Here is a 16,716-nt window from a genome sequence, read left to right on the forward strand (position 1 = left end):
GTGTGTGTGTGTGTGCCAGAGGAGGCTTTGTGAACGTAGACTGAAAATTTGGGTTTGTGTTTTGACAAAAGAGAGAAAGGTTTCAAGAAATGTGGAAAAACTGTAATAATGTAAAATCTTCATTTAGTAATCAGACAGACACCCAGATGCTATCTGCCAGAGTACATTCAGTACTTTCTCACATTTTCAGGCTTTGTGCTGGACAGATTGAAGAAAACACCAGACTTTTCATCAGTGTAGAGTCTGAACTGAACTCTGTTAAAGACGCCTCCATTCTGGGAGAGATAATTACGCTCTAGATTATACACACACACACACACATTCAACAAGTTATCAGATGTAAATCGCTGCCACTCATCTCCGGCCGAGCCGACAGATCACTGCTGAGTTTATCACATAACACAGATCTGACAGTCTCTTCCCCACTGCTGGTGTTTCACACCCGCAGCAGGAGAGCCGGTGTTTTCCTCCCAGATGATAATTATTGGACTGTCAGACGAGACAGAACTCCTCCGGCTGAGCGTCAGTAGGATCCCAGCAGGTACTAACGATTGCTGCCAAAAACCAAAGAGAACAAACGGCAAGTGTTTGTTTACAGATATAGAAATACTGATAAATGTAGTGCAGGCAGAAACCCTTCAGGTAGCATTCATGAGGCGGGAATAAAGTTGTTTTTCTGACGCAAGAAATTATGTAAATCCAAACAACAACTGTGCAGGTGAGTACAGAGAGCAGGAGGGGACAAAAACTGAGGTTTAACCAAAAAAAAAACTACAGCAGCCTGTTGCATTCACTTGGAAAAAAAAAAAATACAATTCACCTGTTTTTCTAAGATAAGATGTTCCTGATTGATTCCCCTTAAAGAGGAAACCTAGCACAGCAGCACATGTGATCTCTATTAATGGCTGTATGCATGTAGCTGTGACATATATCTGTACCACTGGTCCCGAACCTTTTCACTTCATTTAGTAAACTAAACTTTAGTGACATATTTTATGGATATTTCATATTGTATTCAACACAAGAACTGCAAGAAGTTACATTCTGAGTAGATTATTTCCTGTTTAAGAAGCTTTTTATACAATGTTCTGTCTGTTTCACATATTTTTTTATCATTTTTAACAATCACAAAAACTTAATACGCTTCTTTTTTGATACATTTTGTGTTTTCTTGTCCATGGAAGTTGGCCATTGTTATTGTTTCAAGAAGACCTTGCGACCCCCTTGTGGATTTTTGGCGACCCCTAGTAGGAGTCCCAACCCCCAGGTTGGTTCCCTGTTGATCTACAACATTTCCAAATTAGACTTGGTGTGAAAAGTTTGCTGCTATTGGAGAGAACACTTTTTTACTAACATGACAGGGAAAATGAAAAATGAACTTTTCTCCTTTCAGCTTTGCATATACAATATTTGGTCATTTTAATTAATTTCCAGGTGTTTCCATGACTGAAAACTAGTCTCTAAATTTCCAGGTTTTCCAGACTTTCCAGGACACACGGGGAACCCTGAATTAATTCAGAAAAACAGAGCCCCATCTTTTTTCAAGTGAATGCAACACGCTTCCGTTAAGAAGTATCTGGTTTATTTTCGTTTAATATTAAATAAATCAATAAAGAGTTTGAACACTAAAGAACAGGAAATCTTTCTGTAAAGGTTTCCACTACAATACATGTATTATTTATATTATATAACGGGCTATATGAGCTATATGTGACCTGAAGGCACAATAAGGAGAATCTTTCAACAGCTAATAAAACATATATGGATTTATGGATGTCTTGTTTTTATATTAACTGTACATTGTCCTCAAATAAACCAATGAAAGAGGATAAAGAATGTAAAACGAGTTTGAAAAGAACTGGTTTGAGATGGGGGGGGGGTTGACGGATAAGTCTGGGGATGTTATATATTTTTCCTCATGTGCGGACCAGCAGTGACTGTATCCATTAACGATACTGTGTGAGTATCAAACCCTGATATATCTCTTCCTCTCTGCCACAGAGCTTCATTGTTGTTAAAAACACATCAGTGAGCCTCACTGTTACACTGTAGTTTATTCATACACCCTCCTGCTGCCCTGAACACTCACTATTACACCAAATGTGGATTAATCCGCCGCTGAAAGTAGTCCCCAACAAATGTACTATTTCTTCCTGTTAGTGAGCAGCTTTTTAACAAACTGAACCTTTTTAAAAGATTAACGTCTTCAGTAGGAACCAATGGGCTTTGAGCTGAGAGCTACTGACAGGAAGTCACTGAGAGACGGACTAACACGTTGGTAGTTTTGGTCTTTTTATTAAATGTATTCAGACTTATGCTTCAAACTTTAGACTTGGGAATAGTTTTACATGAGGTTGAAACTAAGAACAAAGAACTAAGAAGAAAGTGTTTTATTGATTGATTGGTTATTTCTTCATTCAGAGAACGACACTGAAGGATTCTCTCAATGGAAAAGACGTTTTCTCTCTTCCACCGACAGTTCATTGATCTGATTGGTTGAAGTGATAGACGGTGATAGACAGAAGATTCGCCCAATCACCTGCCGTTCTGCCGTAGAAACATGGCGGACACCACGGAAGGCGACCCGCAGCGTCTGTAGATAAAAACGTACCTAAAGAAAACATACCTATGAATATTATATTCCATTTGTGCCAGTAGATCCTCCTCTGTGTTACACACTGGAGCTTTAAACACTTCAGTGAACAAAGATAGAAGTTTTTCTTTTTGACCTGTGAGTTTGTGAACTCATCCAGTACATTTGTCTAATTAAGCCCGAGGTTCGGCGGTTTACCTCAAACTTTCACTCTCTGTTCCACCAGCTGCAGTAAAAAGATAAAAATCACCACCAAGTGATTTATGAGGTTTTTTTAAAATCGACCGCAGCTAAACGCAGCGCTCTCCCACTCATCACTTACTGAATAATTACACAGCTGCTGTGGCTCCTCGTGGCTTTGTTTGTGTTTGCAGCTCAACGGCGAGCTTTAATCGCACTAAACTGTGACTTGACATCAGAGAACTGAATGAAATGACATCAGTTCCCATCAGTCTGTCATCACTGCAAACACTGCTGCTGCATATCAACGGGGCAGGAGACGCGTTCGTCAGATCACAACACGAGAACAGCTTTGGTTCGGCTTTAACTGAACACATCGTCAGTCACAGGATGAGTCGAGGTGACTAATATGCTAATTAACTGTTTGCCATATTCAATAATTTGTTTGTAATTGATAAAATACAGACTGTTACCATAGAAAACAATATGAATATCTTCTGAAATTACACCTGACTACAGTGATACGAAAGACATCAACATCAAATCACACATTTCACATTTATATATATAAAAAAATCAGGTTGGGAAATACAATAATAAACAGTTTATATCAGATTTTTATAGAAATTACATCCATAGTTTAATTATGGAGCCAGCTAGCATTATGTAAAAGTTCAATAATAAAACAGCATCTTTCAGCTCATTATTTTGGTTTTCCGGCCCACAACTTCACTGCTGCAGCGTACTTTGGTTCATTAACATATATCATTATAACACACATTCAGAACATAATATAATATATAATATAATAATATTAGGGCCTCCCTCAACAAATTAACTGGCTACAAACGCGCTCCTCTTTCGGTTTCATGCCTCTCCTGTCACTGCCTGAAATGATTGGTTGAGTTTTATTTTGTTTCCATCCAGTTTGAAGTGAGTTGTAAGATTATCTGCTACGTTAGAGTGGTCAGCAGTAGCGCCTGGTCTGAGATGCTGGTGCTCTAGTGCAACATCTAGTGTCAGTGAGTTTTATATATAATAAGCTTGAATAAAACAAGCTCTGATGCACCTGTACTGTAACCTGTACATTACGTGCTCAGCAGCAGACAGACACAGAGAGAGCCTGGCTGGTGAACATAGTGCAGCATTCAGCAGCCAAACAGACAGATGTTGGTAGAGACAAAACCAGAGCTGGGTTTCAGGATGGAAAGCTCGCCAAGGTTTTCCACTTAATGATCCATTTCATTACAGATTCTTCTGGCTGAAGATGGATTTTGTGTCTTATTGACGTCCCTGAAAGGTTGCCAAAGTCAAGTGGACAGATGGATAAAGAGTAAAAGACAGAACTCTAAACAGATGAACGGACAGGGATAAGCAGCAGAAGTGTCTCTGTCCGTGATGATCTGCTTTGGCCCATTGTCCAGAGGGAGTTTTTTGAGTGAGGAGTGAACATCAGTCCTGGTGTTTGCCACAGACCCATCTGAGCTGAGGTTGGTCCCTGAGGTCTGTCGGCTCTGACGTGGAGAACCAGCTGCACTGGCAGGCGTACGCCCGTAAACCTCTCCTCTTCTTCAACTTGGCTCTGAGCTTCTGACGGTCCGGCACGTTGTTCCTACGCAGAAAAACACACAAAGTTCTCACATCAATTTAACATTAACTCACTGACTCTAGACAGGGTCTTTCATGTTCTTCACGAGTTTCACTTCACTGCTGGATGCCACTAAATCCAACACACTGGTCCTTTAATCTTCAGGCGCAGTTCTCAGTAAACAGAGAAATAGTTTTATCTGCGAAATGTCAGAAAGTTGTAAAAAAAGTTCCAAGGTGACGTCTTGATTTGTCCAAAACCCAAAAAGGATGAAGGCTCCTGACTTTGATGATTCATGTCATCCTCTGACTCTTCATCAAGGCAACATTTCAAGCAGTGTTGGGCTTGTCCACTCAAAAAATGTAATCTATTACTTTAGTTATTACTCCCTGCCAACAGTAATTAGTTACACTACCACTTCTATTACTTTTCTGCTCCACCCCACACAATTGCTAACTGCGACCTCTTTTCACTCCCAAAAAGAAGTTTTGTTTGTTAAAAGCAACAAAAGAAAGGTTGTAACTACTTATATTTTGAGGGGTAACTGTAATTTCATTAATCAAATGTATTAGTAATTAGTTACACTACTAGTTACTGAGGAAAGTAATATTATTACTAGTAGCGCCTTATCAGCCTCATCTGTACTTTGTGCTTAGTGCTAATTATAAAATATTAGCAAGTTGCAATAAATAAAAAATAAAATAAGACTGGAACCATTAAAGTGAAAAACATAATATTGTAAAATGTTAGATTATTATTATGTCATCACAATCTGATTCCAGTAAAAGTTTTATTTGTGAGTTCTGGATTCATCCACAGAAATCATATTCATCTGCAGTAAATTAAAAACAAGTGTGCCAGTGCACGGCAAATGAGCGAGCACATTAAGAGTCAAAAATGAAGCTCAAGTGCACTTAACGTTTCCTGATTTCCTCCTGGTTTTGTGCTGTTTGAGAGTGATGTGCAGCTGCAAAGTCACTTCATACTTTTATAATTAAAAAGCTTAAAAAAAACTCCTTTCTTGTGTATTTTAATTCAAACCATCACGCCTACATCAACAATTATAAGAGCAATTATAAATTCACATACTCAATTTATAATTGCTTTTATGCTTCCACTATTCACACTCACTTATGATATTAAATTACAGGCTAAAACTTCTTTTTTTTCACATTACTACTCTCGGGTAAGCCCCTTAATTAAAATATAACATTAAATAATAAAACAGATGCGTGGGTAGCTTCAGTAATGGATTCGGATGCTAAAATGACCTCCAACAAACAGAAAACAGAGGAAAAAGGTGACGGGGGGAATATAAAACATATTCTCTAATTAACAATACTGCTTAATCTATTAATGAGAGATAAATACTTAAACCTAATCGGTTAACATAGGTCACGTGAAATTGTATTAAATAGCAGCAACCTTCAATTAAATGTGTTAGAATAGATTTACTTTATCATTAAAGAGACAAACTGCAAACATTAAAATAACATTTATATCAAGAGTAAAGCTCTTACAGCTCACTGGTTCTGATAGGCACCAGCAAACGCACATCTCGCCCCTCTATCTCTCTCTTCTTTATAAAAATGGTTTTCGCCTTTTCCAGCTGGAGACGCAGTGCTGCTGGGGGACTGAAGCTTTTTGGATGATAACACTGAAGTGAAGGACACACTCAACACTCTGAGTGTGCCTGAGTGCTCTGAACTTAACAAAATAACACTAAAAGTAAATGGCACAAAAACCACTGAAATAAGTTTGTTTTATGTCGGTGCCGACGGGGTTTTTGTTAAAGACAGTTACAGGTTAAAGATTGCTTAACAATCTTTGTCTTTTTGTGTTTACATTTTTGTGATCCACTTTCTCAAACGGTCATATTACGCCTCGTGGCCACTGGATCCAGCTGTGTTCGGTTCTGGTTGTGATACGGCTCAGTAATTTTATAAAATGAGCTCTTTTTGATGTGGTAACACACGCTTTGTGACGGTGCTTTAAGACGACAACCTTCTGTCGGCTCTAACTTTAAAAGGGGAACCTGTTTACATGCATTGGGGAATGCGTCTGTTTGTGTTTTAATCAGTTTTTAGTTTTTGTTTTTGGGCTTTATTGCTGAAAACCTCATTTAAAGGGTTCGTTAAAAGGAGTTCGGTCTAGACTGCCTCTATTTGAAAAGTGTCCTGAGATAAACTCTCTGCTTATGAATGGCGCTGTACAAATAAAATTAAATTGAATTGAAAATTGAATTGAATGATTTGATTTTAAAAGGTTAAGTTAATTACCTGTGACAGAAACAGCCTTCAGTCATCAGAAAAGGAAGCGTAGGGGTTTGGATGAAAGGATTACCACAACCTTGACTGAGTCAGCAGATGTGACGTGAGTTTACTTGATCTTTCAACCTAAACATTTTAATAATAATTTGGAGCTCTACCAGTATGACATTTGACAATGTGTGTTTTATAACTGAGTGGAATATAAGACACCAACCTACATTGTGTATAAAAACACACCTACTGTTTGAGCCATTGGATGTGACATGCGGACAACAAGGTTAGGCACGTTCCTCAGTGTATACCAGCAGTGCCCACATTGTACAGATCCAATATATCACAGTATATTAAAATGTAACACCTGTATAATGATACCTATCGTAACGCCAGATTCCTGCCAATACAGAGCCCTATAAATACACACGAGTCTGTGTACTCTACTGAACTGTACTGAATGACGATACAGCCGATCGCACCGTGTATATCTTGAGTCATTAACCTGTATTTATTTTATTGACGACCGGATCCTAAGATGATCTGAAGAGCACAGCAGCACAGTACTATAAACAGGCTTAGCTTGCGATGAGGTTTTGCCGTACAGACAGTGGAGTGGAGAGAAGAGCTGTGAGAGCGGCACTCCGGTCACGAAGCTGTTGGCCGTTAGACAGACTCATCAACAACCAGTGCACGGTCCCACAGCCAGCCAACACCATCCAACAGCTCACAACAACCGTCTGTCAATGAAAAGTTCAGTTGCTGCACGACAGACATTACCTGAGCTCTTTTATCTCTGCCCTCGGCTTATTAAAGCCACTCTGTGGGTCAGCTGAGTGAATGGAGCCAGTGTGCCACACTAAAGATATAATGATGTCTAATCCACAGTCAGAGAACTGACAGCAGCTCTGGACCTCATTTACTTCTGACATTACATTGTTCAAATTAAAATGAGGATGAAACCTTTAAATGAGAGAAATTAATTTTCAGATGGGACAAAACGGGGAGAAAGAGAACGGAATGACAGAAAGTCCAATTTTAAATCCTTTTTTAAAAAGCATATTGCCAGCCCGCATTTAAAGCTACATTAATTCATGTTTTTTGACCACTTGGGGAAGAGAAACAGCCCGAAAACACTGGCACATTTACGGATCATTTCATTACTCTTTTACCGATACAAGTCCTAAATCCGAGATGTGACTACATCAGTCCTCAGACCCCTGGATGGATCCAAATGTACCACGAACTAGTCGATGGTCCGATTCTAAAGTTATGAATCTGTTGAGAGAAGCTTTGCTGCAAACATTAGTCTACTAAAAGGTCAACGCCAGGGTCTCACCTCAAGAGCAACGAGAGTAACATAAGTGCAGCGTGGCTCGTCAATAAGATTTACAGCACCGTCACATCTAAAATCTGAAGTTTGGAAGACATTTGGATTCAATAAGAAGGAAAGACAAAAAGTCTGTCCAACTGTAAGATCTGTCAGACGTAGCACAACAGATCTCAACAGTCACCTGGTGAGACGGCACGGTGACACCTGTGGATGCTTACACAGCTAGCACAAGTAAGAACATGAAAGATATTAAACACTTTCCAGACACAACTGAGCTCCAACTAGGCGAGGTCGAAGGTCATCACTGCAAGAAGTCTTTCTGTCTGAGGTCTGTTGGGAAAAAGCAAACAAACACAAAGACATGTAATTCTGAAATGAGACATTTGTCTTTAGTTTTTTCCCATAAAGAAATAAATACTTCCTGGGTATTTTATAAAATTATACTGTATGTATTTCGAAAGGTAGGCAATGTCGCTTTTATTAGAGAGTTTATTATTTTAATCTAGAATGGAAAATAAATGTTTACATTAAACTAATATTAAGAACTTTATCAGGATCACATCAATCGAATCTATCCGTATTAAAATTGTCTGAATCGTATCGTAGGCTCATCAGATCGTCTTAGAGACATCTGCACACCCTTATCTTTTACCAAAGTAGTTCTTAATTGGCATCATTTGAATGCAAACGAATCCATCTTCAATATGTATCTTTATTAATAAAGGCTTGGACTTGTAGTTTTAGGTTATTCCAGAACATAACTTTTTTTTTTTACTGCCCAGAAACCGCAAACTCCAGTGGAACCTCAGGTGCCTTCTGTTACTGTCAGCATGGGTATAGTATCAGCAGACGTGGGTGAAAAGATTCGAGTCCTGGGTGTTCAGTCAAACTCTGCGGTCCCGCCCACACACCACACACGCTCCATGCAGCCGTTCTTTGTTTTCCACGTGGCCTGTCAGCCGCCTACTGTAAAACCAACGACATTGTGTCACCAGGAATTAGTTCTTGATTCCTCCTGCTGCTGCACATGAGCACAAAGTGAAAACACGTCGCGGTGTAGATTGTTAATATGAAAGTCACTTTACGGGTCACCTGTGTGTGGGGTCAACACCTGGGATCTCTGGTTGGTTTTGTACTGTGCTATTAATTCATTTATGGAAACCTAATTCCTCACATTTGCTCAGTTGTAAAGCTTGGATTATGAACTGTTTTTTATACATTTTAGTCCTGACTTATAAAGTTTGAATAATTCAGGTTTTTGCACCAAAACTCAGGTACACTTCATTATCCCAAATGTTTCCAACAATGTTCAAACTCAGAGAAATCTGTCGATTTTATTCAGGTAACTCTGCGTTTCACGGTTGCCTGTCAGGATGGGTCATATCCGCCTTTGTGCCTGCGTTCAGACGTTGTGCTGTCTGCCAGAAGCTGTCACACAGTTGACTGGTTTATCCAGTCTAAAGCCACATTTTACCATCCACTGTTTAGATCTTGTGCTTTTTAACTCCTAGATTTGAACCGGGATGAAGGATTTTAGTCATCGGACATCTGGATGCTTAAGTTATCAGAGAAACTACTGCCATGCATGTCTGCGTTTCCGATGCCTGAGGAGCAGAAGACTGGGAGACGGCTGGAAAAAGGGAGTTTTCTGATCCAGCAGGTGCCATCCGCCTGCTCAACTCTGAGCCTTAACCTGAACACTGCACCACTGTATTTTTTTTCTTTACTCAGCATAGCTGCTTTCAGTACTGAAAGTGTGTGTGTATATTCGGAGGGCTAGTACCCCCCCTTAAGTTTTACACTTGGAGTACAGGTCCTATATTATAATATGTTATATTTACAGTCTATATTTTGATATTTTTATTGTTTTCTTAGTTTTATATTACATGGTATATTGTTGTACCTTGTGTGTTCTGTGCTAAATCACTGCGTTTTTACTGTAGTGGAGTATTTTGTTTTCTGTAGTGGCTGCAGTACAAAGAAGCATGTTCACTGTGCATTTACTGTATAACTGCATGTGGACAAATAAAATCTTCCTCTTATCTTATCTCTTATCTTGAACAAGCTGAGCTAAACGTTAGCAGCAGCTCGGGCTCGCCAGCCCCCTCCGGGACGTCCTTTTGTCTGTCCAACAGTGTGGGAGAAGCAGTGAGTTTTTTAAGGTGGACTTGCTTTATTCAGTGTGTTAGTGGTTTTAATCCAGCGGGTCTGTTCTGTTTGTTGGAGGATGAGGAGACCTCTGTGGATAACTGGGCTCCCGGTAGAAACTCCTGAACCATGAACACTGAAGGGAAATCCTAACCGGGAGAAGCATGGATGCAATGACGCCCAATGGTGGTGAAGACAACAACTCCCATGATCTTTTGAAGTGACAGACATATTGTACCTTTAATGGCTCACAGAAGGTAGGATTTTATCACTTTTGTGAATCAAGTGGTTCAATTAAATTGACAAATTCAATTGATTAAAAACCTTTTTATAGAAGTAAAAAGAAAAATAAGTACCACTGATTACTCTAACACACCACTGATCCAGCTATTATCCACTTCATTAAAGCGTTTCCGTTTGTTTTCTCAACCTCTGCAGAGGACCTGACTCATGTTTTATTCCTGCACTGGAATAAACAGAAAAGGCGTGAGCGGAAAAAAACATCATAGCTGAACAGACAAAGACCAGAGTGAAACCTCTAATCCATAGGAGGATGTTACACTCCGGCCCACACTGTTTGACTGGCTGGTGTTTGCTTACCATACAGCAGAAACACAACGGGGACAGGATTTATATTCAGACAGAGCTGCAGCAGCTCATGGGGGCAACTTTTTTAATTTAAAACCAAACAAAATGACACTCCGTCTCCTCACTTTCTGAGGATGTCATTATCTCCATTAATCTGCTTACATCCTCCTTATATCTCCAGAATTTGCATTTGCCTCACAGATTCCTAACTCGCAGGTGATTCGGTCTGCATTAGCCTGAAGAGAAAGCCTTCACTCGTTCATTTTAACAATGCCTCTGCTCGTCTTCATTCTGGTCACACCGCTTTGCAGACGCAGAATTGTTCAAACTGGTGTAAAATAAACAGCTCACGGTTTGTTGAAAAAAAAAAACAACAACAACCAAAGTATGTCTTTTCTCATTTAATGTACATTTGAAATGGCTTAATGAGGATATTTTCAGCACATCATCTAAATAGTGCATTGTAAATATAATGTTTTCACACCTCCTCACTTGTTTTAGATGCAGTGTTCAGTGGATGTAAAGAAGACATGACATGATAAAAAGAGGCGAGTGGTAAACCAGGTCACAGCTCAACACTGCCACCTTCTGATGAAGCTGAAAACCTCAAAAACAAACCACGTCTGACCGTCCTCGCACACCCTGACTGTACGATACTGAACATGGCAGCAAGAACATCAAAGTCCTGAGATGTTTGATTTATTACTATATTTGTAATAACACATTTTTACCTCGTTTTAAGCATAAAGGGAACTATATCTAAATTTCATTCTACAACCTTTCATTGTAAATGACAATAAAAATAACTTTGAATCCTTGAAATAGTTGGCCGATAAGAAGGGGACGAGGTTTTATTTTTAGTGTTAATCTGCAGATCGGGTCCCCTGAAGGGCTCGTGATACAAACGTAAGGGGCTGCGAGATGAACAGACTTCTTCAGACTTTCCTCTAATCTTTGCTTCTTTTTTTTTCTTGTGAATTACAGGATCATTTTACTTCTTCAGTTACAAAACATGGAGAAACAAATATGTTAAAAACCCGCAACTGGTGACGAGAAGAGTCAAGTAAACGTTCCTTCGTTTTAAAGTGAAGTGAAAGAAATATAAAAAAGTGAATTATTATGATCTGATGAAGCTCCATTATGTTAGAAAGTGGCGGGAGAATAAGTCTACTGTGTGTAATGTGTATTTTTACTCACCTGAGGAACAGGTAATCACAGGACAAGTCCCACTCACAGTCATCGAACATCAGCACCCGGAAGTCACAGGAAGTACATCTCAACTGGTCACATGACCTGTTTGATATTATTAACAGAAATGTATTTTAAAGTTTCTAGTAAAGTGTTTTACATCTTAGCAATTATTCATCAGTATGGTGTTAACACATTAAAAGGGCGACCTTGCTGTTATTCATTTAAACCTGTGGCTCTCAACCTGCCTAGACAAACCTCCTCGGGGGGGTTGTGAGGTATTCTTGATTTTTAAGGGGCGCTAGAAAACTTTAAAAAATACACAGTAGGTCTGTATCTCAGCATTTGGTTCACTTCTGTGAAAAAATGTAAAGTAATCTGTCTAATAAATAACGGCCAAGTGTCAGGGAGAAGTAAATACTGAATTTGTCAAAAAAAACCAAGCATATTAACGTTAAAATTGATTTAAAAAATACATAATACAGATATTTAACAGGACATAATCTGCTCAAAATGAATCTAAATCACACTTTTACACAAGTTTTGAATAGAATATGAAATATCCATAATATATATGTCACTTAAGCAGGAGAAAAGGGTTAGGAACCGCTGATTTAAACAAATAAAAGTATATAATTTGATGCCTCTGAGATCAGATAAGTCTCCGTAACAGAATCCTGTATCGTTATAAACCAGAACCCAACAGACATGACAGACGCTCGCAGTATGAAATTATTTCTTCACACCTCTTGGATGTGGCCGTTCCAACACCATTTGTGACAGAGCTCCCGCCAGCGAAAACAGGACCGCACCTGGACGCACAACACACAGTTCAAGAGGTTTGAAACAGCCGACAGAACGATACGAATAATACTTTTCATAGCTGGGGAACATTATACACACACATTTCAGAGAGGATCTACAGTGTGACTCACCATCATCAGCCAACTCGAAACACTACCAGAAGAAAAGTTACTGACTCATTTAGTTGTAAAAATACCAAATATTTGGCTGATATTTGAGCATTTCTCCGTCTGCTTATATCCAGTGATTGTTCTTTAGTTACTTACTTTCTCCCTCCAGACTGAGACGACAGCTTCTTCTCCACCTGTGTTCCTCTAGGAGACTGCTCAGACTGGAGTGAAAGGTAAAAGAGGAGAACACAGACTGTGAACACACCTGAGTAATAGTAGAGGAAGATAACATTTAATTAACCAGATACTTAATCTTTTACTTCAGTAAAATCAGCAGTACCACAGTGTAAAAACACTCAATTATCAAAATCTTACTGAAGTACAAAAGTTTAAGCATCAAAATATACTAAAAGTACAGAATAATATACATTATATTACTGTATGCTGGATTATTGGTGCATTAATGTGTCGCTTTAATGGTGCAGAGGGTTTGTTATACTGCTGGTTTCATCTATAATTATACATTATTGTTTATTACTGATTAAGTAGTAAGTAAGTAGTAAGAGTAGAAGCATAAAGCAACATAAAATGGAAGTAAGTTGTATTTATGTACAGTACTTGTGTTGAAATGTTTATCGGTTTCCTGACATTGATTACTAATAATCGGTTTCTGTGTCAGCTGATTAAAACATCAGTCGATCCAAAATCATAATGTTTTACAGGGAAGAAACAAATAATACATTTAGTTATAAGCTCTGCAAAACTTTGAGGTTTGTGATACTGACACTTTTAAATTCACTCAATTTTATACATTCATTTACTAAATATTGTGTTTTTTAAGCCCATTATTATAAAATACTTTAAAACATCAGCTCTATGTTTAAGAGCAAAATGCACTCGATGTGTTGTTGTTCACCTTCAGTCGAGGGGAATCACTGTAGTCTTCCTCCAGTAACTCCTCCAGAAAGGCGTCGATGTCCTCAGTGACGCTGCTCATCGACTCTTCAGGTTTGGCGGCACTGAATCAGAGGAAACAATCAGAGTTTGTGTTATTGATTCATTAACATCAACTAATGCAAGTTTACGTTCGTCTATTTAAACTTTACTGGATATTTTATAGGCTGAATGTTTGCTTTTAGTTGAATAAAACAATTAAGGATTCTGTATTTTTGACTGAGAGCTCGATTAGAAGTAAAATATAAAACCTCTGACAGATAAAAGGCACGTATAAAGTATAAACACTTGACAACATTTACAGCTTTTTATTCTCGCAATGTTACGACTTTATTCTCGCAATATTACGACTTTATTCTCGCATATTATGACTTTATTCTCGCAATGTTACAACTTTATTCGAGGGAGAGATAAACTCCAATATAATTCCAAAAAAACGGGGGTGAAAAAGAAGGGTTAGGTTAACATTTTTTCTTGACGTTATTAATGTTATCCGGTTGTCGTGGCCGAGTGGGTGTGTCAAATGGCGATGGGACTAGAAACCATTGGGGTCTTCGCTGCAGGTTTCGTCTGGCGCACGCTTTATTTTCTCTCTGTTTTCTCTTATGAGGCTTTAATAATAATCCTTCTCTGTGTATGGGAAATTCTAAATAGCATAGGTGGCGTGTCTAAATAAGATGTTGTGTTAAACAGTGTCGGTATTTTACTTACCCCGCTTGTGTTAATACCGAGGCACAACGGATAGAGCGGATAACATGCACGTCCTTCTCACATCTTTCAAAATAAGATTCTGGTAAGAAGTATCACATCCGTTAACTTAAGCAACAGTAGTAATATCACCAGGTGTAAAAAAGTCCTGCAGTTTACTTAAGCAGAGGAGCATCAAAATACACTCCAAAGTTAATAAGTAAAAGTTGATGACATGAAACAAGGTCGAAGGAGCTACGTTTAATCAACTATTTTATTTTGAAGGCGGTGTCGCTCCACTTCCCGCGCTGCTCTCCTGTTACTTAGCAACGGTTCGCCTGGATTAGCCCGGAGCTAGCAGGAGAGAGTTAGCATCGAAAACAGGGCCTAACAACATGGGAGGATGACGACTGGATCGAGCTGGCTGGATGAAGTTGAGAAGAAGTTTTGCAGCAAACGTTTTGGGTGTCGCCTCCTCGATCGCGGGGACTCGAACGAGGCCGCGAAACACAACGAAGGACGGAGGACTCAGGAGGTAAACAGAGCTAGACGTGGAGAGCTAACTGCAAGATCTACAGTCTGATGAGCTGTAAAATACCGAAGACTAACTTACTGTGTTCTGTAGCCTACCAGCGTGTTAGTTTGAAGACGCAGGATTTATGTGTATATATATACATAAATATATATATACTATATATGTGTGTGTGTGTTTGGATTTTGGGTTGCTTTTGGATTATTTTGTGTAGCTGTAAAGGTTTTTACACTTATATACTTATACTGATATAATGTTCTAATTATAGATTAAACCAGCAGGAACCATTACGAGGAATAAAGTCTTAATATTACCAGAATAAAGTCGTAACATTGCGACAATAAAGTCGTATATTGTGACAATAAATCTTTAAACATTAGCCAGAATAGAAGTCGTAAAAAATTGCGACAATAAAGTCGTAATATTGTGACAATAAAGTCGTAAACATTACCAGAATAAAAGTCGAACATTGCGACAAATAAAGTGCGTAATATTGTGACAGATAAAGTCGTAACATTACCAGAAATGAAAGTTCGTAACATTGGCGACAATAAAGTCGTAATATTGCGAGAAACAAGTCGTAAATATTGCAGAATAAGTCGTAAACATTGGCGAGAATACAAGTCGTAATATTGCGAGAATAAAGTCGTAATATTGGCCAGAATAAGTCGTAAAAAATATTGCCGAGAATAAAGTCGTAACCATTACGAGAAAATAAAGTCGTGAAGCATTGGGGCGACAAATGAAAGTCGTAACATTGCGAGATAAAGTCGTAATATTGCGACAATAAAGTTGTAATATTGCGACAATAAAGTCGTAATATTGCGACAATAAAGTCGTAATACTTGCGAGAATAAAAGTCGTAATATTGCGAAGAATAAGTTCGTAAGCATTGGCGGAGAATAAAGTCGTAATATTGGCGAAATAAAGTCGTAACCATTGCGAGAATAAAGTCTTAATATAACGAGAATAAAAGTCCGTAACATGTGCGGAGAATAAAGTCGTAACATTGCGAGAATAAAGTCGTAAATATTGGTGACAATAAAGTCGTAAGCATTAGCGAGAATAAGAGGTCTTAAATATCTAACGAGCAAATTAAAGTCCGTAACATTCGGCCGAGAATAAAGTCGTGAATATTGGGCGAGAAATAAAGTCGTAACATTGGCGACAATAAAGTCGTAACATTGCGAGAAATCAAGTCGTAACTTGCGAAATAAAAAGTCCGTAAACAATTGCGACAATAAAAGTCGTAATATTGTTGACCAATAAAGTCGTAAGCATTCGAGAATAAAGGTCCTTAATATACGAAGAATAAAGTTCGTAACATTGCGAGAAATAAAGTCCGTAATACTTGCGGAAATAAAGTCCCCGTAAGCATTGCGACAATAAAGTCGTAACATTGGCGAACAATAAAGTCGTGACATTGCGAGAATAAAGTCGTGAACATTGCGAACCAATAAAAGTCTAATATTGCGAGAATCAAAAGTCGTAACATTGTGACAATAAAGTCGTAACATTGCGAGAATAACAGTCTTACATTAGCCAGAATCAAAGTCCGTCAAGCATTGCGAGAATAAAGTCTTAGCATTACCAGCAATAAAGTCTAAACATTGCAGAAATAAAGTCCGTAGCATTGCGAGAATAAAGTCCGTAACATTACCCCAGAATCAAAGTCGTAAACATTCACAGAATAAAGTTGTAACATTAACCAAGAATAAAAGTCGTAAAAAGCATTAGGCGAGAATAAGTC

At 38.5% G+C, this 16,716-nt stretch overlaps 2 protein-coding genes across 2 annotated transcripts in view; one reads left to right on the forward strand and one right to left on the reverse strand.

Annotated features, from left to right (window-relative positions):
* Nucleotides 1-16,716, forward strand: part of LOC118336472 — a 744,338-nt gene that overhangs the window by 597,329 nt on the left and 130,293 nt on the right. The window lies entirely within an intron of this gene.
* On the reverse strand, nucleotides 3,313-13,812 carry cunh8orf37 (chromosome unknown C8orf37 homolog; the record flags this gene model as incomplete). The annotated part of the gene is given in 5 exon segments (XM_035673157.1): nucleotides 3,313-4,385; nucleotides 11,889-11,984; nucleotides 12,626-12,691; nucleotides 12,950-13,014; nucleotides 13,710-13,812. Coding segments are annotated over 5 exon segments (490 nt in total), but the record flags the coding sequence as incomplete, so codon positions are not given.

Source organism: Morone saxatilis, unplaced genomic scaffold, assembly GCF_004916995.1.
Source record: "Morone saxatilis isolate NCDOM2014 unplaced genomic scaffold, NCSU_SB_2.0 Contig24, whole genome shotgun sequence".
Taxonomy (NCBI): domain Eukaryota; kingdom Metazoa; phylum Chordata; class Actinopteri; family Moronidae; genus Morone; species Morone saxatilis.